We start from the raw sequence: 25,613 nt of genomic DNA on the forward strand, positions 1-25,613 counted from the left end.
GCCGTACTGACATGCTACAAGAAAAAATGGAATATAACATCATGAAATGGAATGAGCAGCCCGTCTTCTAAATCTGCTTGTGATTTTAACGTGTTCTTTCCTGCTGCCTTATAAACTATATTAGGAACCCCCGGAGACAGGGCAAGACACTGTAGGAATATGTTTGATATATAGTTGGATTAAATAACAACCTAATATATCAAACATATCACACAGAGGCCTGCAGCAAAGGCATCCAGGTTTGGCTGGGCTCGAGAATAGGCACCGTACGTACTGCAGGAAGTCCATTACCCGTCTGGGGAGCGCACAGGCTGGTGATACGTGTGGAAACGGCGCCACGAGCAACCTCGTAGGCACATGCACCAGGGCACACCGACCTTCCCCTTTTGCCTTCCTGCCATCTTCCCAAGCAAACAGTGGATCCAACAGTGCGAATTTGTTATTCCCATCGGGGAGATTGCAGGCAAAAAGAGGTGCTTATATTTTAAGGGCCTGAGCTGGGAATATACCAGAATCATCTTCATAAACCAGGGAGCGTTCTACTTTTAAAACAGGTGACCTGAGACTGTGGCGAGCAGAGTAATTTAAACAAAAAACCAAAAACCCATAGCCTTTCCCCGGTACTATTCTTCAACGCAGCGTAAATGCTCCATGGTTACAAAGGAAAGCATTACCCACGCTATGCTGAGGGCTTGTGTGGTCGTGTGTAGTTACAGGGATAGGAAGGTGATAGCAAATGTTATTTGTAGTATCCTGAGGATAAGTTCTTTATTTCAGTTATGGAAGGGCATGGAGAGAACCAGTTCACCACAAAAGACTGGTTGGTTGTGGGGTCAGATTGGACATTTTTTTTAACTGGGGAAATAAATTCCTTTATAAAGGTTAGGAAGGTATTTTATTTCATGCAGTTATTACCACAAAGCAGAGGGTACCCTGAGACAGGCACAAAAACCATCGTTTGGGTTGATGGTTTCTTTAGAACGATTTTAGAGATAATATAATCCACGTGGCAGAGCCTTTGGCCATTGGGTGGAGTAATACTTCAGATCATCTTCAGGCACTCAAGAAATACCAAGTGCCCTTCCTCACATGAAGAGGGGAGTGCCCTAAAGTGGGCATCCCCAAGGAAGGGGCTCAAATCAACAGTTACGTCCACTTCGACTTTCACTTCGACCTCGGCTTTGTGTACAGATCCACACTGTCAATACAAAGGCTGGACGATCCTAGGGCAGGGCAGGGAGTGCCCACTGGCTCACCTCAGCAGCCACCGCTCATTTTTTAAGTGCTCTTATTTTTAAAACACTGTTTTATAAAATATTAAAACACAGGCCCTCCCCTAATTTCACGGTCACCCTTGTACATCCCCTACCTGTCTCCTTCATATTCAAGTGTTGTTTACAGAGTTGTAATCATAACGAGCACATAATTCTGCATCCTGTGTGTTTTTCTTTTTTTACTTTACATTTATGCCATGAGCATCTTCTTCATACTACACAGTCCTATCAACCATTCTTTTCAATAGCTGCATACTTTTCTTCAAGGAGACACTCAGGTCATATCTAACTTCTTCCTACAAGTAAGGCTACTAGGAATAGCCTTCCCTGACACACAGAGCTTTCTTTCTCTCTGGATTTCCTCCTCAGCACAGATTCCCAGAAGAGGCATTAATAGCTCAAACGGTATAGGCAAACCCAAAACCCCTTCTGGGGGGCTGCACCAGCCTCTGACACTGGCTAGACCCAAAGGACTGGGATGAACGGACCCTGCCACCCAGAGCCCACATACGCTGCTTCCAGCTCCATCAAGCCGGCTGACTCTGGCAAGGTATTGTGCCCTTGATTTTGCATGGATGGAGCAGGGATGGGAATACAGGTTGCTCTGTGGACCTGCTGTAAGGGCCAGATGAGTTCATCCATGCCAAGCCCCTAGAAGGCTGCCTGCCCCCTGCTTGGTACTCAATCAACGTGAGCCTTTTGTTTTCTTTTTGCTATGGCCATCAGCTCATGGATCTATGGAATAATTTTTATTGCAGGCATTCTCCGAGGAGGTAGTAGATAAAAGTCCCTGAAGCATAGTTTCAGTGACGGTGATACAGTTACTGCCTATTAAGTTAGGCACTGTGTTCTTAAATTATCTCATTTAATTGCTGTAACAACAATCCTCTGGGGCAGGGCCTCTAATGACTTGTGTTTTCAGCTTAAGAATTCTAGGGTGAATAAGTGGCTAGACAGAGGGCAACTAGGATTCAGAGACAGAACTCTGAGGGATCCTGCAAAAGGACAAAGAGAGAGGGATTGAAACAGGAGCTCTTAGGACCTGGTGAAGTGCTAATGTTACAGGAGCACCAGGCTAATTCTCCAGAAGTGCCAACTGACATGACTTCAGCATTAGCAGACGAAAGCTTTCCAGGAGAGGTTGGTTGTGTGAAATCATATGAGGAAGAGGAAAAACCAACTATGCAAAAAGCCTCTAAATCTTAGTCAATGGTTGTTTGCTTCTTAGCTCAACGTAATCTTCCATTTGCAATTAACTTGATTTATAAAGCAGAAATAAAGACATACAGAAAATGGGAGTCGCCCCTACACACACACTCCGTTCTTAAGCTTGTTGAGAACAACTTGGACAATCTCAGACCACTTAAGACCCTCAGCTTAGAGGCTAGTGGAGAGAACCCCGGTAAACCCCCAAATCAGAAGCCATAACTCTTAAATTACATCTTGATGAGAAATTTAAAGACTGCCTTCACCGAGTCTAGAGCGACTATTAGGAGACTGGCTCGAAGAATTTCATGGTTTTAAGCAGGCTCCCAAGCTTCATCCATTTACTACCTGCTCATGTCTAGTTTCCATACAACATGATCCCAGGCTCTGCTTTTGAGAGGTGTGGTGTATTCTAGTGCTCAGACTCCATCCTTTGGTCTTATAAAAAAGGTTGAATTTTAGGCATATCTAATCTGAGGGATCCAACTTTTTTGAGGGCAAAAACCAGATTTTACTTCCTAATGTATTTGGGTTCTTGGAAGGGAAGTGAGGCCATAGGTACCTGCAGTGACCTCCTCTAGTTTGGCCATCTTTGGACTGAAGATAGCCATGGGGCTGGAGGAGGGACAGGTAAGAGCTTAACAGGGTTGGGCTTTGCACCTGGACAGCACTAGCTCCCTGTCCTTTTATGTAATAATTGTCCTCTCTACTGCCCAATCTTAAAATATTTCTTTAAATGGCTGTTTCTAATATCTACTCATGATCTTAGGTTTTAAACATTTATCTAGATGACAAACACAGATGGAGGAAACATACCAGCCCACCACAGCCTCCAGCATATATTGAGAAAGTCTGTCACTGGATCCATTTTTGAGGTCCACACTGTCCTCTTTATTGATTTTAAGAAAAGGAGAGACCCAGCATTGCTATTTGCATTACATTATGGAAACCAGATAATTGGAGGGTGATGATATCACATTCAGGGACAGGGATTTTCCATAATAAGTATCCAACACCTGCTTTATAGAGAACAGAACTAAACTCAGATTGTAAATGCCCGGGTTCTTCCTCTGGATACCCAAAGGTATTTTTCTGGGTGGTTAACCTGAAGGATCCACCCGTGGGTTTTTTTCCATACCCTGTGAAAAGGGGCCGGGCTGGGAGAACAAGTTTGCCGCTTTTGAGTCTAACCACAGGGAAGGAGATAAAGCTTCCTGTGGCACACCGAGCTCCATTTCACAGCCATCCACAGGAAGACCCAGTGACATGAGACAAGCAGCCACACACGGACACTCACTTTTGGTTTTGCTCTTGGCTTCAGTTGCTCTAACTTCTTGGCGGCAGCCTCAATGGACGCTGCGGCCCCCAGTAATTCTGTTTCTGCAATGACGGTTGGGTCTTCTGGATCCACCCACTCTGTTCCTAAAATCAGTCCAAAGAGGGTCATTCTTGGTAGCTGTGACTGCAGGGCACTGGCTTTGTTACGAACAGTATCTGGAGTGACATGCAGGGAAGCTCCAGAAGCCTACTAGCTGCATGGTGCCAAGGGATCTTCTCTCTAGCTCTCACAGAGATCAGCTGGGTGCAGGGGAGCTCCTGTCTGCTCCTGTTTTTCTAAGTCAGTTATGTACACAGCCCTAGCACAGGAGTGGTCATCAATGATAGCTTCAAAAATCAGGATCTCATGGTCCAAGGCCAGCTCGAGCCTTACTCTAACTTCTCACTTAAACCTCATGAACGCAAGTAACTATTTTCAAGAGACTCGAGACTCTGCTGACCACACAGATTTGCCATTCTCTTCTCTTGGGACTCCTGGAGAACAGCCATTCACCTCAACTCAAACAAAGGGAAACTGAATTTCTCTGGTGAGGTGACTGCTTCTAATGTTACCGTGAAGGGGTGTGCAAACAATGTACCCAGAGGGCATCATTTCCTAAACATGAAGTGTGTTATCTGAATGAGGATAAATATTCTGATGAAGGAAACTGCAGATAAAAATAAATGGCGACACCCTTCAGAGAAGTGAGCAGTTCCAGATGGACTATACCATTTAAGAAGAAGTACTTAATGCAAAGATTGGAAAAAAGCCTTGCTTTGGGAGGATATTACTTTGAAAATCTAACTCTATTCCCATTTGCTTAAAAAAAAAAAAAGTACCTCACTGTATTCCTTCGGACTGCATTTGCCAAGAAAGGGCCTGGGTTGGCTGTGCAGTATGAGTACAGTTCGCTGTACTGAGACTGTACTCAGTTCGCTGTACTTGCTCCACATGAGAGAATGCAGCCTACCTTTCATGGCTTCTGCGGCCTGGATGAGCTCAGTCACGGCGCCGGCGACACGCTTGGAGAAAGCAGCCAGCTGGTGCTTGAGTTCCGGGCTTGGTTTCTGAAGAATCTACGGATGAAGACAAACGCATTTGAAAGATGGTAGCCATTGTGACAGAAAGCACACTCTTACTGGTGGACACAGAGTCGGACATCCTGGTTTTAAGGTGCAACTCTGTCGCCAAGTGACTTCGGAACTTGGGGGAAAACACGTAAGGCTCACTGGCCTTCGGTTTCCTCACGTGAGAAATGAAAAGTTGGGAACCAGGAGTTTCTTTAAGGTCCCTTCTGACACATTTCCCTAAGATCATAAGTGAGATGAGGTCCTTACTCGTCCTTTATTTGCACTTTCATTTGTACACAAAACATATGTACACAAAAATTACCCACAGTGTAAGAACAATCTGAGGGAACATGAAAGCCTGAGGTTACAAGTAGCTGGTACTTGTGACAAAACAAATGTGGGACCAGAAAAAATAGGTGACTCCAGTTGGGCCTTAGAGACAAAGTCCCCAAGAGAGCAACTGCCAACTGATCAGAGGGCTGTTCCTGAAGGAACAATCCATCTCCAGGGTTTTGACTGCAAGCTCTCCTGGGAGAGGTCCTGAGGATTTTCCTTCTTTCAAACTAGTTCAAAGGTTTTTTTAAACTTCTTCTTTGCTTTTTGTTTTCTTATGGTATTAAAAAAAGATACTGGATATCCAATGCCCACTCCAATTTATAGGATATCCTGTGAGGATTTCTTCTCGAATCACTCAAGAATGGAACTAAGAAATGGGATGAGACCTTCACCACAAATTTATATTCTGACTGAAACCATCTTGCTCCTTCCTAATTTTGAAAGTCTTCTTCCAACATTCTTTTTCTTGTATCTCTTTGCCATGTTTCACAGTGGTAACCTTCAGATTTAGAAATGCTAAAACATTCAGGAGGAAAGTGCAATTGTTGTCTCTCTATGGACAATTTTGAAGCCTCTGAGCTTCAAGCCCCAGAGCCTGGGCCTTGAAACTGGACAAACCTGTGATCACACCTGGCTTCACTTGCTCCTGGTTTATGACATCAGGCAGATTACTGAACCCCTCAGAACCTGTTTTCTCATCTGTAAAACTGGGGTAATGCCTATCCCTCAGGACCGGCATAAAGATAAAATGGAATAACACAGGAGAAGCATCCTGCACGATGCCTGGAATACAACAGGCATTCACTAAATGTTATTCCCTTCTTGGTTTTCAGGTAGCATACTGGAGTATGGAAAAAGGAGTCTGGAAAAGATGTCTTTTGGACCCCAGAGCTAAAAGAGAACTCTAAGAAAGGGTTGGTAAAAAAACATCTGGGGTTGGGGTAGTTAATGGGATTATATTTGTGCCAGCCCCAGGCACACCAGTGCATAGAAGACATTATATTAAATGCTTGAACTGATTAGTCAAAGATTTTTGAGCATCGCTTTACATGCATCTATCCCCATTCTCCTTCCTCTTGGAATCTTTTACATTTATATTTGCTACTGCTCTATGGATTCAGCTGCTCTACTCTTATTTTCTCACCCTTGAACTTACACATATCACTATGCAGATATTAAGAACTCAATATAAAGGTGCCTGGCTGTCTCGGTTGGTGGAGCATGCAACTCTTGATTTCAGGGTTGTGGGTTCAAGCCCCACGTTGGGTGTAGAGATTACTTAAAGGTAAAATCTTTAGGGAAAAAAAAGCACTCAGTACAAACCTAAGAATGAGTGAACAAATGAATGGATGAGTAAAAACAGAACAACATACTATTGGGATAAGTCCTAATATGAAGGTTTCATGGATCAATTCCAAAACAACAATAGAACCATGGAGAGGTGCAGGGAAGAGGTTAGGTGTCTTTTATTTTCTAATACAGCCAGAGGGGGTTTAGTTAAGTGTAGGTTCTAGAGTCAAACTATGTTTGAAACCCTGGTCTAGTTACTTACCTTCTTTCTAAGCCTCAGTTTAAGTAAATTGCCTATTAAATAGGCATAGTAACAGTCCTTTTGTTAGAGAGTGGTGGTAAGATTGTATAAATTCATATGTAATTTAATATATAACTCATCAGGGCTATACTGATAGAATTGGACTGATGTAGAGCCTGGGCATCAGGATTTTTAAAAGTCCCCCAGGTGATTCTCATATACAGTTGTGAACCTATATATGAGTTGTGAACCACTGCTCTAGACTCAAATGGTGGCATTTGGCACCACTTAATTGTAAAAGGCTTGTACTATTTTTTTTTTTTTCTGAAACAATGCATGCTCTAAGGCCACCAAGTGAATAATGGTTATGGCTCATGGTTTGAAAAGCTAAGTGGTCCATAAGCCTTGTTCTTTGGTTAGTTGGTTTATCCACAGTGGTCAAGACAACAAGAATAAGCTGCGTATTAAAGGTATGATGGGGAGACTCATAGTAAATGATGCACTGAATGTTTTCCCCTTAAGATCAAGAATATGGTAAGGATGTTTGGTCTCACATCCCTATCAGTATTGTACTAAAATTCCTGGACAGTGCAATAGGGCAAGAAAAAAATAAATAGCAAACAGACCGAAAAGAAGAAGTAAAAAAATCTTTGTTCGTAAGTAAAATGAATGTCCATGTAGAAAATCTTGATGCATCTGTAAAAAAAAAAAAAGTTTCTAGAACTAATAAGTGAGTATAGCAAGGTTACAGGCTATAAGGTCAATATACAAACATCAACTATATTTTTATATATAACAATAAAAATTGGGAATTTTAAAAAAGAAGTGTCATTTATAACAGCATAAAAATTATGAAATACCTAGTGTTAAGTGTGACAACAGATTTGAATGCTAAAAACTATAAACACTGTTGAAATTATTAAAGAAGACCTAAATAAATGGAGAGATATACCATGTTCATGGATTAGAAGACTCTTCAGATGTCAATTATCCTAAATCTCCCCTACACTACCAGTGAAAATTCCAATAAACTTTTTTTAAGAGATTGAAAAGATGATACTAAAATATATATGAAATGCAAAGCACATAGAATACCTAAGACTATTTTGAAAAAGAACAAAGTTAAAAGTCTTAAACTAATTGATTTTAAGACTCTATATGAGTTGTAGTGGTAATCAAAATATGATATTGGTACACAGACGTATAGATCAATGGAGCAGAAAAGAGTCCAGAACTAGATTCACACATATGGTCAACTGATTTTCATTAAAGGTGCTAAGATGTCTTTAATTCAATGGGGACAGAATAATTTTTTTTCAACAAATGGTGATGGAACGATTGGATAGCCATATGTAAGAATATGAACCTTGACCCTTTCCTCACACCATATGCATAAATTAACTAGAAGTGGAGTATAAACCCAAATATAAGAATTAAAACTGTACAGAAGAAAACACAGGAAAATCTTAATGATCTTGGATTTTGTAAGGATTCTCAGAGGACAAAAATATAAATTATGCTTAAAAACTTCAAAAACCATGAACTTGGAAGTTTATGCTTTAGAACTTTAAAAACATTATGCTAAGTTAAAGAACCAGTCACAAAAGACCACATACTATGTGATTCGATTTATATGAAAAGTCCAGAATAGGCAAATCTACAGAGGCAGAAAAGAGATTAGTGTTTGTGTAAGGCTTGGAGTGGGGGTAAGGTCAATGAATGACCACTTAAGGGTATGAGATTTTTGGGGTGATGAAATGTTCTAATATATTGTGATAGGTGCATAACTCTGTAAATACAGAAAAAAACAATTAATTTAATGCCTTAAGTGGGCATATTCTGTCATATGCCAATTACAGCTCAATAAAGCTGTTATAAAGATAATCAATCTGGCATGCAAATGAAAGAAAACAGGAAGCTGGTGAAGGGTAGCAGAGTGTGCCACCCCAAAATATACCTCTTTGGTATAAGGATTATTTTGAACTAATTCTTTGAGAAAGAGCAGATACAGGAGAAACTCTGAAAACAGAGTATAAATTACTCTTTTGAAAGGGAAATTTACATTTATAAAGCAAATCTTCATTTGTTAAGGGTGTCTCCCTCTCCCTGCTTGAAGAGAAGGTTGATTCTCTATCACAAGAGAATTTATCAGTAGAGAAGGCACAGACTTAAAACTGCATAACCACCTTACCCTACTTTATTGAGCTTTTCTTGGTAACCAACCTCCCATCACTAGTCCCCCCAGCCAATTACACACTTTTTTTTTTTTTCTTGAGCTAAAGATGGTATTTAAGCTTGTGGCTCAGGCCACCTATACAGTTACTCATTTTTCCCCCCGGATATCTGCCATGTATCCATGAGGTACACAAGTTAATAAATTCGTTTTTCTCTTGTTAATCTGCTTTACTGCATAGGCAAGAACTCAGAAGGGTTGGGAGAAAATTATTTTTCCTCCCCTTATACTGGGATATAACCCTACAAATAATGTGATAACCTGTGCAAACAGAAACATTCAATTCATGTTATATGTTTATTTGAGATATAAGATATATTTTGGTTTTCCTTTTCTGTTTTTTCAAGTCCTATCTGTTCTTTTTGTTTCAACTCTCTGCAGCACTGTTTTCTAAGAACACACATTTGCCTCCCTCTCCAGACATTGTCATGAAAATGACATGGCAAACCACACCCTAAGAGAAACTATTTAAAACAACAACAACAACAACAACAAACCAAAAACCTAGGGGCACCTGGGTGGCTCAGTCAGTTAAGTGTCTGACTCTTGATTTTGGCTCAGGTCATGATGTCAGGGTCATGGGATCAAGTCCCATATCAGATGGCTCCATGCTGAGCGTGAAGCCTGCTTGAGATTCTCTCTCTCCTCTCCCCTACCCTGCTTGCACGTGCATGCTTTCTCTCAAAAAAACAAAAAACAAAAAAACACTAACAACTTGTATCTAGAAAATAAAAAGTTCTACAAGTTCCATAATTGGACAAATAAAAAATAGGCAAAAGATCTGAACAGGCACTTCATAAAAAAAAGACAGAGAAGGTAAACAGGTGCATAAAAAAGATACTCAACATTGTAAATTAAAACTACAGTGAGATACCACAACACACCCACTGGGATGGCTAAAGTTAAAAAGATGGACCATTTCACGTGTTGACAAGGGTGTGGAGCAATTGGAACTCTAATACACTGCTGGAGGAAATGTAAAATAGTACGACTCTAAAAAAGTTTCCTAAATGGGGCGCCTGGGTGGCTCAGTCGGTTAAGCGTTTGCCTTTGGCTCAGGTCATGATCCCAGGGTCCTGGGATGGAGCCCCGCGTCGGGCTCCCTGCTCAGTGGAGAGTCAGCTTGTCCCTCTTCCTCTGCTGCTCCCCCTGCTTGTGCTCTCTATCTCTCTGTCAAATAAATAAATAAGGGCGCCTGGGTGGCTCAGTTGGTTGAGCGACTGCCTTCGGATCAGGTCATGATCCTGGAGTCCCTGGATCGAGGCCCGCATCGGGCTTCCTGCTCGGCAGGGAGTCTGCTTCGTCCTCTGACCCTATCCCCTCTCAGGTGTTCTCTCTCTCTCATTCTCTCTCTCTCAAATAAATAAAATCTTTAAAAAAATAAATAAATAAATAAAATCTTAAAAAAAAAGTTTCCTAAAAACATAAAAAAAATGCACACCCTATTTTATAAATATTCCACATCTAGGTATTTGTCCAAGAGAAATGAACACATATAGGTTCAAAGACTTGCATAGAGAATGATCTTGGCAGCTTTATTTGCAATAATCAAAAGTCTGGAAACAACCTAAATGTCCATCATTAGGTGAAGAATTAAGTATGGCATATCCATCTGATGGAATATTACTTAGCAATAAAATGCAACAAATTATTGATACATCTAACAACACGGATGGAACTGAAAATGTTGATGCTGAGTGACAGAGGCCAGACAAAAAGGAGTCCATGCTACACATTCCACTTACATAAAAGTCTAGAAAATGCAACCAAATGTATAGTAACAAAAAGATCAGCAGGTGCCTAGAAATTCTGAGGAGTAATGCACACCTTTGTTATTTTGATTGTGGTGATGCTTTCCCAGATGTATTCAGAGATCAATATTCAAACTGCACACTTTAAATATCTGTTAATTGTGTGTTCGTTATGCTTCAATAAAGCTGGAAAAACGTTAGGGGTGTGGTGGGTAAATTCACTTACATCATCAAAGTGGAGTGATTAAAGACTTCTGTCTTTGAAGGAGAGATGGAGGAAGGGAGGGAAGGAGAGAGGGAGGAGGAGGGAGAGAGAGAGAGAGAGAGAGAGAGAGAGAGAACCACTCCTACATGTACTCAGGCTCTGAGAAAGGAACAAGCCCTATGGTAAAGTATCTGATTCAGATAAGGCAGGAGAAAAGGAGTTCTATTTTTATTCTGCCATTAAGTCAACATGATTCCTAATAGCAGACAAGAGACAGAACCAAATTAAAGCTCTGCTAGTGGAAACGAGGGTAATTTTAAGCCTGTCAAAGATCTCACATTGTGGTTGAGCAGCAATATTGAACTGTGATTACTGCAGAGGCAATGTGGCTGCCCCTTGCCCTGCAAAATCCTCTAGGACAAACCAGCAATGGCAAACTCGGGAGGCCAACACTGCTCAAGTGGGCATGTCTGAAGCTTCAGAAAGCAGCTCCCTGGGCAGCAGGGACAGGGCTCTGCCTAAATTGGATCCCATTATTTGTTGATGGCTAACTGGATTCTCCAAAGGAAAGGATTACCCAAGCAGGGGTTGTTGATTTGGTCTCTCAATTCCTAAAGGATCCAGCTGGGCACTGGGGTCTGGGGACCCTCTTAACAGCTTAAGGAACTTTTGTGTACATGCACTGCTGTTTCTTTGATGATGGTAGTGGGAGGCAGGAAATGGACTTTCAGCTCCATTGGGTCTAAGGAGGTTAAAATTATGATAGCTATTTGTGCCTAGAGAAAAAAAGGAGAATGGGATTGATAACTGATACAAAATTATTGATATATCTAAATTTTTTAAAAATAAGGATCTGAACCAAATAGGACAAAACATTAACAAAATTAATTAATTAACGATGGTGGGCATATGGATATTGATATGGTTTTCCATATTTTTAAGCCTTTTCTGAAGTAAAAACTGAAATATACAAATCAGCCAAAAAAGTTAAGAATCTTTGGCTCTAAGATATTTAACCTGAACAAAGCGAAAGCATCATAATCTCCCCCACATTTTGATGTGCCTAAATTTAAGAAAAGCAGCTCACTAAAGAAGATCCCTGAACCTCCTGGTACTGCCTGAAAGTGACCTCAATTTATTTCTGTAAAGTTGCTGGACACCGTCTCCAAGCCTTAGTTTCTACCTTTTCTCTTTCTCCTTTTGTAAGAATCGGACAATGATCTAGCCTTTCTTCAGCTTCCAGGAATCTTACTAGTTCTCTTTGATCAATTAAAACAAGAGGTCACCTTTACAAGAGATCCAAGAGGACTATCCTAAGATATCGCGTTACACTTTCGATTTAGGTTGACTTTCTTTGTAGAATGGAGATGCTGTAGCCATCCTATTACTCATGGTCCTCCCACGAAGATGAGAGAATGAAGAGGCGAACAGGATGGGGCGTGCATGTGTGCGTGTGTGTGTGTGTGTGTAAATCACTAGTTTAACTGCTTCTTTATTCATCACCCTCAAATAGTTCATCTCAGTATCTGAAATGAACGTGAGTTTCCCTGTTTGTGCGTCTCCGTTTTCCCTATTTCTTGCTGGGTTCTCCACCAGCGCTGGCCTCTGCAGTCTTGTGGCTCCTGGGCATACAATCTTCCTTACTCTTGGCCTCATGTTAGCCCAGATTTCTTCCCAGTCTGCCTGGGAGGAAGAATTAGGGCTAACAATGTGAGACATGACCTTATTCTCAGCTGTAGGCTCAAGAAAACCAAAACTGTCCACAGCGTGGGTGCAAGAATACCATCACAGGGCTTCTGCAATTTTCAGTTACGAACTTGTGTTTTTCCTATAGTTATGATAATCCCCTGGAAAGGCTTGCTTTCTTGTTGTATTTTTCTTAGAAAATAACCTCCAAAGAGTACAACTAGCTTTTTAAAAGAGACAAAAATAAGTATGTGAACAAATAAATGTATGATGTTAATTCATTCGTATTTCCCTGGAAGTCAGAACCATCAGCACATGTCATCGAGGGGCAAAAACATCCTTGCAAAAGATGAGACAAATCCTGCATGTTTTGTGAAATTTTCAGTGCCATTCAGCTTCTCTTTCTATTCATGATTTCATTTTGGCTCTAGCTACCTTCATACCATGTACCTCAAAACGGCTATGGGGAAACAGGACATTTCTCTTTCTACCAGGGTCACAATGATGATGACTGTATAGAAAGATGAAAAGAAACTCAGATGACAGGCTTTTAACAGACACATCCACCATCCAAGTTTACAACACATAAGGCTTAAAAGTCCTGTTTCGCTAATAAATACAAGGAAAAATACATAATAGAAAACCAATCAACTAATATGAGCAGCCACCAGGGAATAACATCTGCTATAAAGTGCAACTGCTCTTGGCAGGCCCAGAAAAAGAAGGGAGTGGTTGCTCCTCGTCTTGCCAACCTCTGGCCCCCGCAGTTAAACCTCCCCAATCACACGCGATGTGGAGCTTCCATGCAGCGAGTGTCCTTTTTTCTGTTGGAGAAAAACCTGATGATGATCCTTAGGGCTGATGCCTGACATAGTAATTAAGTGGCCATAAAGCTGGGGTCTCTGAATGTGTGGACTGGGAACGGCTCCTACATCTTCCCTAATGTTCATGGAGGCACTGGATCCCTTGGCCTCTTCTTGGGCAAAGAGGCCAACCACATACCCACCCCTCCTGGAGCCCTGTCTTTTCCTCGCCCAAACAAGGTGCATATGGAGAGGAGAGGTCGGGGGAGAGGAAGTGCTTTGGTGGATGTGGCACCTGGTTCTCAGATAGCGGCAAAGGGTCTAAAGTTGGCTTGAGGTCGTGGAGAGGACCCCGTGAAGATTCCACTTTTCTTCCCCGCTGGGGAAACTTCTTGAACACTGGCCTCTGACCCTCCTCATGAGGGCAGAACTCCTCTCCCAGACAGAAGTTTTCTTGTTGCTGGAGAGTGAAATGAGAGATCTTCACTCCACTGAACACCCTAATGGCTGTTGGGTCCTTTTTATCCAGGTTTGTGGGTTTGCCAGATACACAGCTGGAGGTGGCCCTCTCTGCGGAGACACTCCTGTTAAATGGCTCAAGAGCCAACGTGGACAGCGCCATCCCGAGGGCTGCGTGGGCAGGGCCCGGACCTACAGGCTCCAGGTAAGTTAGCAACCCTGCACAGATCCAGACACAGAAGCTGGAAGAAATACTGTTCACCCCAGAAATGGAGCTGGGGGAAAGGGGTAAAACGAGGACCCCTCATTTGAATGAATAAGAAAATCCCAGTATCACTTCCCTTCCAACAAACGAATAAGAAAAAAAGGGCGAGAGACAGAAAGCAAGACGGGAAATGTGCATCGTGTGGGCAGATTTCAATGAAGTGTGTGCAGCAAACTGAGTGCAGCCATAGGGCCCGGGGCTCCCGACACCCTCACTGATTCCTTACACTGTTTAACATCTGAGGAAACTCAAGTCCGGATCAGACAGGGGTCACGTGGCTACTTATGTGGCAGAGTTGGGATCTGGACACAAAGCTTCTAAACCTAAGCCTACCACTGTTTCTGCTGTAATTTCTAATTTTCAGGTAGAACAAGGTTCTAAGTGACTAAGACTACTGTCCCACCAAGAAAGAAAAAACACCTTTTGGAGGCCTTGTTGGCTTCATTTTCCTGCTAAGCATGCTCACAGACTGAACACTTGAACTATGTTCTAACACAGAAAGTGGGTTTGGCTGGAGAGGCTCATGCCCGTGAACGCTGACCAGCTAAGATGTTCTTTTCCAGGTTCTCATGCAATACACTGCTTTCTGTTCACAAGAGTTCAGGCTTGGGAACTCAATGTTAGTAACCACAGACTGCCTCCTCTCACAGAAGATACACTTTCACATGGACCATGCTTAACCTGGGTGAAGAATAAAAGTACTGCTCCCTAGGAGACCTAAAATGCTTCATATCAGAAGGTAATTTAATTAAAAAAATTTTTTTAATTTAAATTCAATTTAGTTAACATATAGTGTCTTATTAGTTTAAGGGGAAAAATTTAGTGATTCATCAGTTGCATACAACACCCAGGGCTCATCACATCAAGTGCCCTCCTTAAAGTCCATCACCCAGTTACCCCATCCCCCCATCCACCTCCTCTCCAGCAACCCTCAGGTTGTTCCCTATAGTTAAGAGTCTTTCATGGTTTGCCTCCCTCTCTGTTTTTGTCCTATTTTATTTTTCCTTCCCTTCAAAGGTAATTTAATTTTAAGGTGACAGTGAAATGCTAGAATGAACACAAGGCTGGAGATAGTAAGAATTGGGATTTGGTCCCAGGTCTGTCCTAGTAGCTGGGTGACCTCCACCAAGGCGTCACACTTCTCTGGATCCTTCCTTTGCCCTGCTAGCCTCACGTGGTAGTGCAAGGACAAAATGAAAAACTTCAGTGCCCCACAGATGAAAGGCTTATGGTTCTCTGTGGCCTGTTGAAATTTTTTTTTTTTTTTTTTTTTTTTTTAAATAGGTTTGGGAAGAACAAACAGTGATGGAATGTGGGACATCATCAATTCTCTTCTGGGGTTGTCTCTGACTCCTGGACAAATTCTCTTAGGGCCTACCCCACACCTCCCATGTTCTAAATGTAGTTTCCGGGACTCGACAGAGCTAGACATACAGCAAATATATTTTTCGGATGTGCACGTTTTGGCCCTTAGGACTGCAGGGAGCCAAGCCATCCTAAGAACTGGGATTGTCAGTGCAAGCCTGAGGATTCTGGGTGGACAGTGCCCATAGCCATGACCACTCACCCCCCACTGGCATCCTCCTTATCAGCCTTCCTTCCCAGCTCCATGTGGGCATTTCCAGACATCAGAGGAAGGGAAGCATTCTTAGTGTGGCCTAAGGTATTCATTCAAGGACTGGAGGAAGTCACAAGAGGCTGGTAGGTCACCTGCAGCACTGGTGATGTTTTTCCTTATCATGGAGCCCGGTGTGGCTCCTTCTGAAGCCTTCCCTGTCCTCGGAGGATGGACTGGGCTCTTCCTAACAGGACCTGCCAACACTGTTTCTTTGGTGGCTTTGCCTGTCCCACCCTCTTACATGCTATTCTTGCCTCTTTGGTGTAAAGAGAGAGCTTGGCTCTCCTGGATGCTAACTACAACTTCTTCTAGACCCTTCTTTTATCTCAGTGTGCTGGAGTAGTGTGATGCTGGACACTTTCCAGCTCAGTCCAGCCCCAGACTCATAAGGGGAGCCTGCACAGTGCTCTATGAGGTATTTTCCCGAGGAAAGCATGGGCTGCATCTGACTTAGCTCTTCCCCAGCCCTGGCCCGGCCGATGCCCCTCCTCACCACCAAGACGTGCTCGAGAAGGTCCAGGTAGCCGAGGGTGCACTCTGTCCCATACCGCAAGGCTCTGGTGCGCACCTCCTCGCTGACATCAGGGTGGAAGGATGCTTGCTGGAGAGAGAAAGGAACATTGACATCTTAAGACAGGAAGAGCCAGTTGGTGAATGGGCCAAGGGGTGAGGGGGGTCAACTGCCCAGTAGCACAGAGCAGCCCTGCACCCATAGGTATGAGACCTCGATTCTGGAATTCCCTCTGCCTCACCCTCAGAAACCTTTCCTGACTCCCTGGATAGAGAAGGTGGCCCTCCTCCATGTTCTTCTCCACAGTAAGTTCTCAGACAATGGTTTGTGTCTTGCCTTTTTTAGTGCCCTGGAGCCAGACAAAAGCACAGGAATCAGGTCCCCTTTTCTTCCTTTCTCCCTGCCCCCTTTTACTGAAATGTAAGAAATTCCACATGCACTAAAAAGTTCAGGAAAGATTCATGATTAAGGCTCACAGCAGGAGATCTACTGTTCTGGGGTCTGCCTGCCTTTCTCCAGCAGCCTAAGGGGTCCCAAAGCCCCTCTCTGTCCACAGGCTGATCACACTCAGGTCCTCACTCTGTGGCCTGACCTGCCCTCACAGTGTCTCCCACCCGGGGCCCTCTGGCTCCTGGGAAACTTTAGACAGTAAGCTCCCCACTGCCCTCAGAGGGGCCAGAACTAACTCACCTCACATTATACATGGTGAGATAACCAAACAAGGTCATATGGTTAATACAGCATCCTGTGTTTTTTTTTGCACTTGTGACCTGTCAGTTTCATTCATTCCTGATATACCGGATGGCACACCCATTCACAGGGTTACCAGATTAATTACAGTTAACCCAGTTACATCTGAATTTTTAATAAACAATACAAAATTTTTAATATAAGTTTGAGAAACCCAATTTTTTTATTTGCTAAATCGGGCAACCCTTCCCAGCCTTTCTTCGGAAAGAAATTGGAGCTTACCAGAACATATAAAAGAGAAAACTGCAAATAAATCACAAATCAGCACACATATGAATCACACATTAGGATAAAAAGTCAAAGTGGAGGGGATTAGTGACTAGCCTTCCTGTCTGTTCCACTCACGAGGACTGGGGAATGCTGGTGGGAACTCCTGTGGGCTCGCCCCTCACCTGCTCCCCCAACACATCCCAGAAGGGGTGGGGATCATCTGAGTGGCCATCATCTATCCTTTCTGAGCTCAGTGTTGCCCATCTGAGGACTGATGGGCACGCCTATAACCACAACCGTGTTTTACTCGTTCTTGCTCCCCTTTGTCTCCAAGTGTGAGGACGGAGCCCATGTCTGGGGGAAGACACAGGCTATGATGTTACCAAATGTCACTTCTAGTGGGCAGCATGGAAGACCCCCATTTATTTATTTTTTATTTTTTATTTTTTTATTCTTATGTTAATCCCCATACATTACATCATTAGTTTTAGATGAAGTGTTCCATGATTCATTGTTTGTGCATAACACCCAGTGCTCCATGCAGAATGTGCCCTCCTCAATACCCACCACCAGGCTAACCCATCCTCCCACCCCCCTCCCCTCTAGCACCCTCAGTTTGTTTTTCAGAGTCCATCGTCTCTCATGGTTCGTCTACCCCTCCGATTTCCCCCGCTTCATTCTTCCCCTCCCGCTACCTTCTTCTTCTTCTTTTTTTTTTTTTTTTAAACATATATTGCATTATTTGGAAGACCCCCATTTAGACTTGTGTGGGGACTGAGGGTGGGCGCTCTTGCCCACCGCTGGCGGCTTTAACTTCACAGAACTCTTTGGCAGAGCCATCTGGCAAGAATCAAAATGTCCTACCATCTGACTAATTCTACTCCTGGGAGTCCTGCCTAAGGAAATTATCCAAAGCACAGAAAAAACAGGTATGCCCAAAGATGTTCATGGCAGTAGAGTTTAAAGTACAGATAAAAAATGCAGACAACCTAAATATCTGATAATAGGGTAAGATTATACTCATTCACAGAGTATTAGTGGTCATTAAGGACTCTGTTATAATAACTCATTCCAACATAGAAACAGCCATATGACATCAGTTGTAACAGTTGACTGTATTGTATCTAATGCAGACATACATAGGCACACAAAAGTAAGACCAAGAAACAGACAGGAGAATGAATTTAGGGTGTAGGGAAGCCCTTTCTCCACCTGAGGAATTAGTGCAATCCTCTGAAAATGAGCCAGGAGGTAACTCACTGCACTTCCATTTTTGGCTTAGCCACCCTGCTCAGCCCCAAAGGCAGGGCTCCAACAGGGCAACTTGGCCCTCTGCCTGGATCTAAGGGTTTCTTTTCGATCCACCACTCAGTACCCTTGGTTTTCTATATATTCCTTTCTGGCAAGCGGCCTCATTTCTTTCTGCAAAAGGACGGGGACCGAAGGAAATGCCAATGTCAGTAAGTCGGCTGAGTAAGTCCTATCCTAACAGCAGTCTCAGGGCTCAGCACTGACTCTTGTCATCCAAGTCTGGCTTTGAGGTATGAAGCTCTGGCTGTTATTTTGTCCCGCCAAGTCAGGATGGCCTGATCTGGGGGCAGGACAAGAGAGAGGAGCAGACGCTGGGCAAATGGCGCCTGTACCTGGATCCTTGCCCTCCTCCCCTGAGAATGGGGCTATGTGCATTACAAACAGACTTGAAAATCTGAGCTACCTTCCAGTCTCACCTTAATCCGTTTAATTTCCCCTTTTCATTTCATGTCTGTAACATGGAGACAAAGCACCAGTCACTCATCAACCTCAGTGTCCTTAAGCATTAATGGCTGGGAGGCCATGGGCAGCAGAAACAGACGGGCCATGGAACCAGAGGACCTGGTTTCAGTTCTAGTTCTGAGAGTAAAGAGCTGTGTGACCATGGTCATGCCATGTAATCTCGCCAAGCCTGTTTCATCATCCATCAAATTGGGATCACTCCCCTTGCCCTTCCCATCCAGGATCAAAAGACAGAATCTGCAGGAGAGCCTTCCACAACGGTGAGGCGCCCTGCATGCACACCATGGTGGCATTCAGGCCTATCCTGCTAAGTAAGTATTGTTCTCTGACGGAGGTGGTAACCCCTCTGGGAGTTGTCACTTCTGAGAGGGCAGATCCCAACTGCAATCCTAATTGCAAATACCCGTGGCCTCAGGAGGGTCTAAACTCCCTGGCCCAGCACACGTGGCCCCCCATGAAAGCATCCCTCCCGCCTTGCCACCCTCTTCCCCTTTCCCCAGCCCCCCCACGCTCTGCCCTCACACGCCCATCCCTTCAGGCCAGCTGCCGCACCCTCCCACTACCCAGTTACCTCGAACCCATCTTACTTGCCCTGAGGATCCCCGAGAGGCCATCAGTTGGACCTTGCATGAGCTCTCCCACACAACTGATTTCACCACTAAGAATGGCCCCGTCTCCTCAGACCCCAGCTGCTTCTGTAACTTCTGTGACTTATCCCCACCTGCTCACCATGGTCGGGGGTTATCAATCCATCACTGAGCGGAAGCCAGAGTCCTTGGGACATGGCTGTCCCCAGAAGGGTGAAGGTCTGGGGTGGGGTGCTCAGTGGGGGTGGGGGGCTCTTACAGCTCACTTTCCTTAGAGATAAAGAAATAAAGCTTCTAAAACTCAGGTCCCACCAGCTCCCTCACCAAGGTTGGGCTCAGGACAGCCACCCCGCTTGTCTAGCCAAGGATCAGAGGAGTTTCTGCAAAACATCTAGGCACAGAGAGGAAGAAGGCAGTTTGTTTCCCAAGGTTCTGTTTTGTTCCTCCGACTCACGTCCTCACCCAGTTACAGCAGCACCCCTCCTAGCACAGAATGCTGACCTACGGAGGCAGGAAAGGGGTCGGGCAGAAGCGGGATGCAATTTTCGTTCAGAGGGCCAGGAACAAAATGCCACAGGCCCTCTGCCTCTGTCAGAGTGGCCTCCCCTACGCCCTTGCTAAGAAGGAATCTGCCTACTCAGGAAGAGGAAACATGGGAGGGATAGTCAGCGGACCAGCGCCATCCCCTCTCAAACCTAAAACTATGCTCGAGAGTCACCCCCCCGCCCCCGCCCCTGCCGGGCAGATGTGTACACACCTCCAGCACGCGTCTACTTGCTGAGCGTAAGGTACCGAGCTGCTCCCTTCTCCATGTGGCCGGCCCCTCCCTTTCTCCAGGCTAACCCAAAAACTCAGTCACGACCGAGCATTACCGATCCGCCCAAAACAACGCCAAGGCCTTTACCTTACAAGCCGTCAGCATATCGGACACGGCTTTCCGGCTCAGGTTGGCGGTGGCGATCACGTCCTCCTGTCTGCAAGAGTTCCCTGCGGCCACGGCTTTGGCTGTCGCCATGGTGATGCCTTTCGTCATCCTTATCGATTCTTCAGGTGATGAGGTCTTTTCAGGTACCTCTTTGGACTGGAACACCTGGAAGTTAAGAAATACAACAGGTGAAAAAAACAACCACCACCACCACCAAAAAAAGGCAGGACAAAAATAATTTATTCTTTTCCGATTGGGCTACTGCTCACTGTCTGAGAACGGCGCCAGCCACAGGAAGAAACCGTCAAATGGCAGGAAATTAGAAATTTAATTTGAGTAATATTATTCTTGCTTTCAAGAATCTAGCACAGATCAGCCTTGCACACCTGTACTCAAGGACTCATGGTCACAAGACGATGAGGGTGAGGGAGACATGGATACAGCATTAACGCGTTCGTCTGCACAGAGAGACGCCGGGTACTTGTAAACTCTCCTGGGGCAGGCAGTCGTGTGGCTTCCCCGATCTTGACCCTCCCCACCAGTGCTTCAGTAGCTCCCAGAAACTCCGCAGTTCTGATGCCAGTTCCTGCACAGGATGGACCCTGGATACATCCCTGTGAACTCACCTCTCTCTCTTTAAGAGGGTGTGGGGCTGAGGGAAATGGAGCGTTCGGTTTCTTCTATTCTTAGTCTGTCTTACAAATATAACTGCATAATTGTGTGGAGGCGTTCATGTCGAATGCGCCACAGTGACACTGTGAATTATTTAAAACTACACACACACACACACACATACACTCACACACACACCCCTCTAGAGAAGCTGAAATAATTTAACCATGGTAAGTGAATATCCCACTTTAAAATTCCACCTGTCAATCAAGGCAGCCATTTCTGCTTCAAGCCCATCTGTCTTGTCTCTCTAACACGAGTGACTGGTGCCAGGGCTGTATGTTCAATGTGCAGCTGTCCCCCCACAAGGAGGACTCCTGGACCAACTGGGGGCCGCTCTGTCTTCAGCCCTAGGCAACCACCTTTCAGTCAGGTAGTTTCTCCTGGGGCAAAGGGGAGAACCCAAGCCAGCATCCCTGCCATGGGTTAAGCAGCATCAAACATGACCACCCCCCTAGAAATGGGCAGCTACAGTTAAGCTGAATGCTTAGTGGAATGGATGCCACGTGTATGGAGCCCTTCACAATAATGTGGCCCATGTGGCCCATGTTCCTTTGGAAACTTCCTATGTCCACAGAAACACACAACCCGAGTCAATGCCAGACCACACTGGTACACGGAGGTTGACTATGTGTAACTTTCCAGGAGAGCTCTGAATTTCCAATCTCCTCTACTGCCACCACTAGTCCCACCCACACCTCCCAGAATGTGGGGCCAGACTTTCGATAGGAAACATCTAGCTAATGTAGGCAGGTAAGCGTCAGGCAGCAGGGCTTAAAGACACAGCCTACAACTTTTAGTTTCTTCTTTGTGTGAGAACCAAGTATAACGCCGACCAAGACTGGTTTCATTAAAAACAGGACAAGAGAACCCAAGGCTCCATCACCAAACCCCAAAAGAACTGCTGGTTTCTATTGCTGATCCACAGGGGCTTTCAGCCTTCCTAGGTGACCCTCTATAGATGCAGAATAACTGGCAGCAAAGGCAGGACCCCCACTCCCCGCCCCGAAAGAGAACTTGAATCTATGATCAGACCTCCTCCGAGAAAGAAATCTTCGTTCGAAACCACTCATGTTCAGCATATTTTTATTTCTAGGGATTAGGATGAGTCAATCCATAACCATCACGGGATCAAAAGAACAGGGACAGTATCCAGATCACAGGCACCAGGACACCCTCACTCTACGACGCTGGAACAAGGCAAGACAGAACACATGGGCAATCTCTCTGAGATCACAAGGATCGCCAACAGAAGGATGCTGAATTTTAAAGGGAAGTGTCTCAGGTAAAGGCATCCAGGTTTCTCTGCTAGGGAACCTCAAACACCAGAATCTGTATGTGGGCAGCGATGTGAGCTGTTGCTGACAACAATGGGAATCAGGAGGTGCTGTGTGTCGCTCTGTGCTGCAGACACACCATTTAAGTTCAAGGTGAGAGCAAACAGTCACAAGGAGTTTTCCCTTCGCCAGGAATCTTCTGTAATGCTTTGGTTTCATGCTCCGATCTTAGTGGAATTAAACCTGAAGAGTCCTACATGATACATTTTAATTAATTTCTTAATTCCAAATCAATTGTAGCCAAACTCTGATACGGTCAGTTATGCACGGGGCCTCAAGGATACAAAGTTCCCAGCAGGTAGGTGAGCGGGCCGCCCTCGCTCAGGCACTCTAGGTAAAACCTCTTTCTGCTACACATCTCAGAGAAGTGTTTTGGGGTCAGCTCTTGCACAGGGGTGCCCGAGGGAGGTGGCTGCTGGCTCCTTACCGTGAGCTCCTGTTTCATGTACTCAATTGTGGCCTCAAGCGCCCGTGTGCCCCGGGTGGCCTCGTCCTCCACCGCCTTTACAGTCTTGAGGAGGGAGGTGACATTGGTCACCATCACCTGCACAGGAAGGAGAGGCCGAGAGAAAGTGAGGAGCACACTGAGGTCCACTTCCCGCTCCTTTTAGTTCCAGATCTGATGCCATGAGCAAAACCACTGCGAAGTGAGGAAGGAGCTCAGATGCATACGCTCCCATTATTCTTGTTTCTCTCACTATACAACTCTCCCTCCACACCTGCCCCTGACTTGGGGCCCCCCTCTACCTTGGCAGCCCCCTTGAGCTGGTACATGGAGGGGTCATCAGCAGGCTTGCTGGCAGCTCCCTTGGTGGCGCCGATCAGATCTGAAAGGGCCTTGGCCACGTCTTTGATGGCATTGATCAACACCACCTGAAAGAAAGCAGAGAGCCCAGGTGAGTAGCCCCAGCAGTCACCTGCTGGTCTCACCAAGAGCACACAGCCTGGGGGCCAGGTGCAGGCATCTGGGAGGCAGGTCTCTATCTCTGCAGCTCTCAAGCCTGCAGCAAGGCAGACTCTCCAGGAGCCACCCCTGAAGATGCTGATGCAGGAGTCTCCCCAACGGACACTGACACTGAGCCAGAATACACAACCCATGTATGCTCAGCATGTTCAAACACCTCCTGGCTGGCAGCTCTGATGACAAGTCACCTAGGAAAGGATGCAGGCAGCGAAGCAGACCTCTGAGAGCCAACACCACTCACAGACACCCTGAATTGGTAACCAAAACCATGGAGAACCAAACACTAGCCTTACACCCTGGCCTGCAAGACCTCTGCAGCAGCCCGCCGGCATCTCCGGCTTTGGTTCCTAGGATTCTGTGACCTACTTAACATGCGACAGGCAGATGGGTCTGTCTTTCTTCCCCAAGGCAAATCCCACTCATTCCTACTTCAGGGCCTCTGCTCTTGTTCCTCTCTCTGTCTGGAACCTGGCTCTTCTCATCAGTCAGGTCTCAGCTCACATGTCAGGCCCTCAGAGACCTTTCCCTACCACCCCCAACCTGAAATTCCATCAGCGTGTCCTGTTTTCTTTATAGCACTTATCAGTATGTGGAACTACGGTCTTCTTCCCCGAAGTGGAGGTAAGCTCGAGGACAGCCAGCCTGCACTTCTGCCTGGTGTGTTTTGCACTCAGAACAGGGTCTGGCACATCACGGGCTCTCAGGAAATACTCACGGAATGACCGAATGGTCAGGTACACACCCTAATAACACTGGAAAGAATACGGTATCTCCATTCTTATCATTGAGCAGAGACCACAGGCCATCTTTCCAGGTGCTGGACCTGGGGTCTGAAGCCCCAGCCATACTTCAGGATGACATGACAAGACCTGCCTTACATTTAAGTCTTAACTCCTACTTTGGTAACAGCGACAGTTTCCCTTTACTGAGTGCAGCGTTCCAGGTGCTGAGCCACGCATGCCACCCATGACCTTGCTTCATCCTCGCCACTGCCATTCCAAGTGGTAACTATGATGCTCCCGTCCACACCCCGAGGGCCTGGGATTCACACGCTAGTCAGTGTGATCCCAAGGGTCGTGGTCTTAACCTTCACACTCGCTTACGCTCTAGGGCTCTGGCTCCTCACATACAAATGGCATTAGCAGCACCAGCCCTGTCTCACTGCAGGGCTGCGAGGGTGACGGCATAACGTACATGAAAACCCATCAGAAACTCGTGTCCCTGATGGCTAAGAGCCCAGTGACACTTCGCCTCTGCTCCTCCCACCCTCTCCAGCTCTGTCCTGTGCCTTCTCACCCCCAGGGCGCAGGGAACCTCTGAAACCACAGGGCAGGTCAGCGCGTGATGGGGCTCTTGAGGAAGGGCCGACGGGTAAGGACCTCACACTGCCTGCTTCCGGCCATCACAGCAGCGAGTGGAGAGCAAGGGACAGCAAGCAGAGGTTGCTGCCAACACCCAGCGTGCACGGTCCTGTCCCTGGTCACTAGGAACTGGCTGGCGAGTAGGCACATTTTTGTGAGGGGTATTTTCCACTAGAAGTCTCCTAGAAGCTCTAGTGGACATCTAGACCATTTGGGCGTTGAGACTCTAAACAATTTGATACACTTTTCTGTGTTCAAAGATTTAAACGCTCCTCGGCCTGTTCACTTTTCCTCAAGTGGCGCCAGGCTCAGAGAGAGTGGATTCCAACCCCACTGAGCGCTTTCAAGCTTTGCCTTCCTCCATGGGGGTAAGAACAATACCACAGGCAGGGATTTGTGTGAATGCTTCGAATTCCAGAGGGCAGCCAATCTGAGCTTGGATGTTATCAGAGAGAAATCGGGCAGGAGGAGTAAAATGGCCACACGTGGAACGTTTCCTCACGGAGCTCTGCTCCACTGGAGGATGTCGGGCAGAGGAGGGTCATGGCCACACGGCAGCAAAGCTGGTGGCCTTGTGTGAACCACAACAGTAACTGTCGTCAGCCTGGGCACTGGATGGTAGGCAGCTTCCTATCCAGTTTCGTCCCCGTGGGCCAGAGACGAGTTAATGGAGTGTGGTTTAAGCAGTAAAAACTGAGGTGTGTGCCATCTGACGGTGCTGGGATAGACAGAGCAGATGGGTTTTAGGTTCTGCCCTTGGGAATGAGG

At 45.5% G+C, this 25,613-nt stretch overlaps 1 protein-coding gene across 16 annotated transcripts in view; it reads right to left on the reverse strand.

Annotated features, from left to right (window-relative positions):
- The window catches only part of TLN2 (talin 2), a 430,586-nt gene that overhangs the window by 19,805 nt on the left and 385,168 nt on the right, over positions 1-25,613 (reverse strand). For 15 of the 16 annotated variants that reach the window (XM_064570358.1, XM_064570361.1, XM_064570366.1 and 12 more), the window contains 6 exons: positions 23,268-23,393; positions 22,948-23,064; positions 20,491-20,676; positions 16,249-16,356; positions 4,769-4,874; positions 3,778-3,902 (listed from right to left, as the gene is read on the reverse strand). In XM_064570358.1, coding sequence (XP_064426428.1) covers positions 3,778-3,902; positions 4,769-4,874; positions 16,249-16,356; positions 20,491-20,676; positions 22,948-23,064; positions 23,268-23,393 — 768 coding nt within the window. The remainder of the gene's footprint in view (positions 1-3,777; positions 3,903-4,768; positions 4,875-16,248; positions 16,357-20,490; positions 20,677-22,947; positions 23,065-23,267; positions 23,394-25,613) is intronic. The other variant, XM_064570364.1, reaches the window with a different exon arrangement.

This window comes from Mirounga angustirostris, unplaced genomic scaffold, assembly GCF_029215605.1.
Source record: "Mirounga angustirostris isolate CCGP_5_RB_7025 unplaced genomic scaffold, mMirAng1.0.hap1 SCAF_9, whole genome shotgun sequence".
NCBI lineage: Eukaryota > Metazoa > Chordata > Mammalia > Carnivora > Phocidae > Mirounga > Mirounga angustirostris.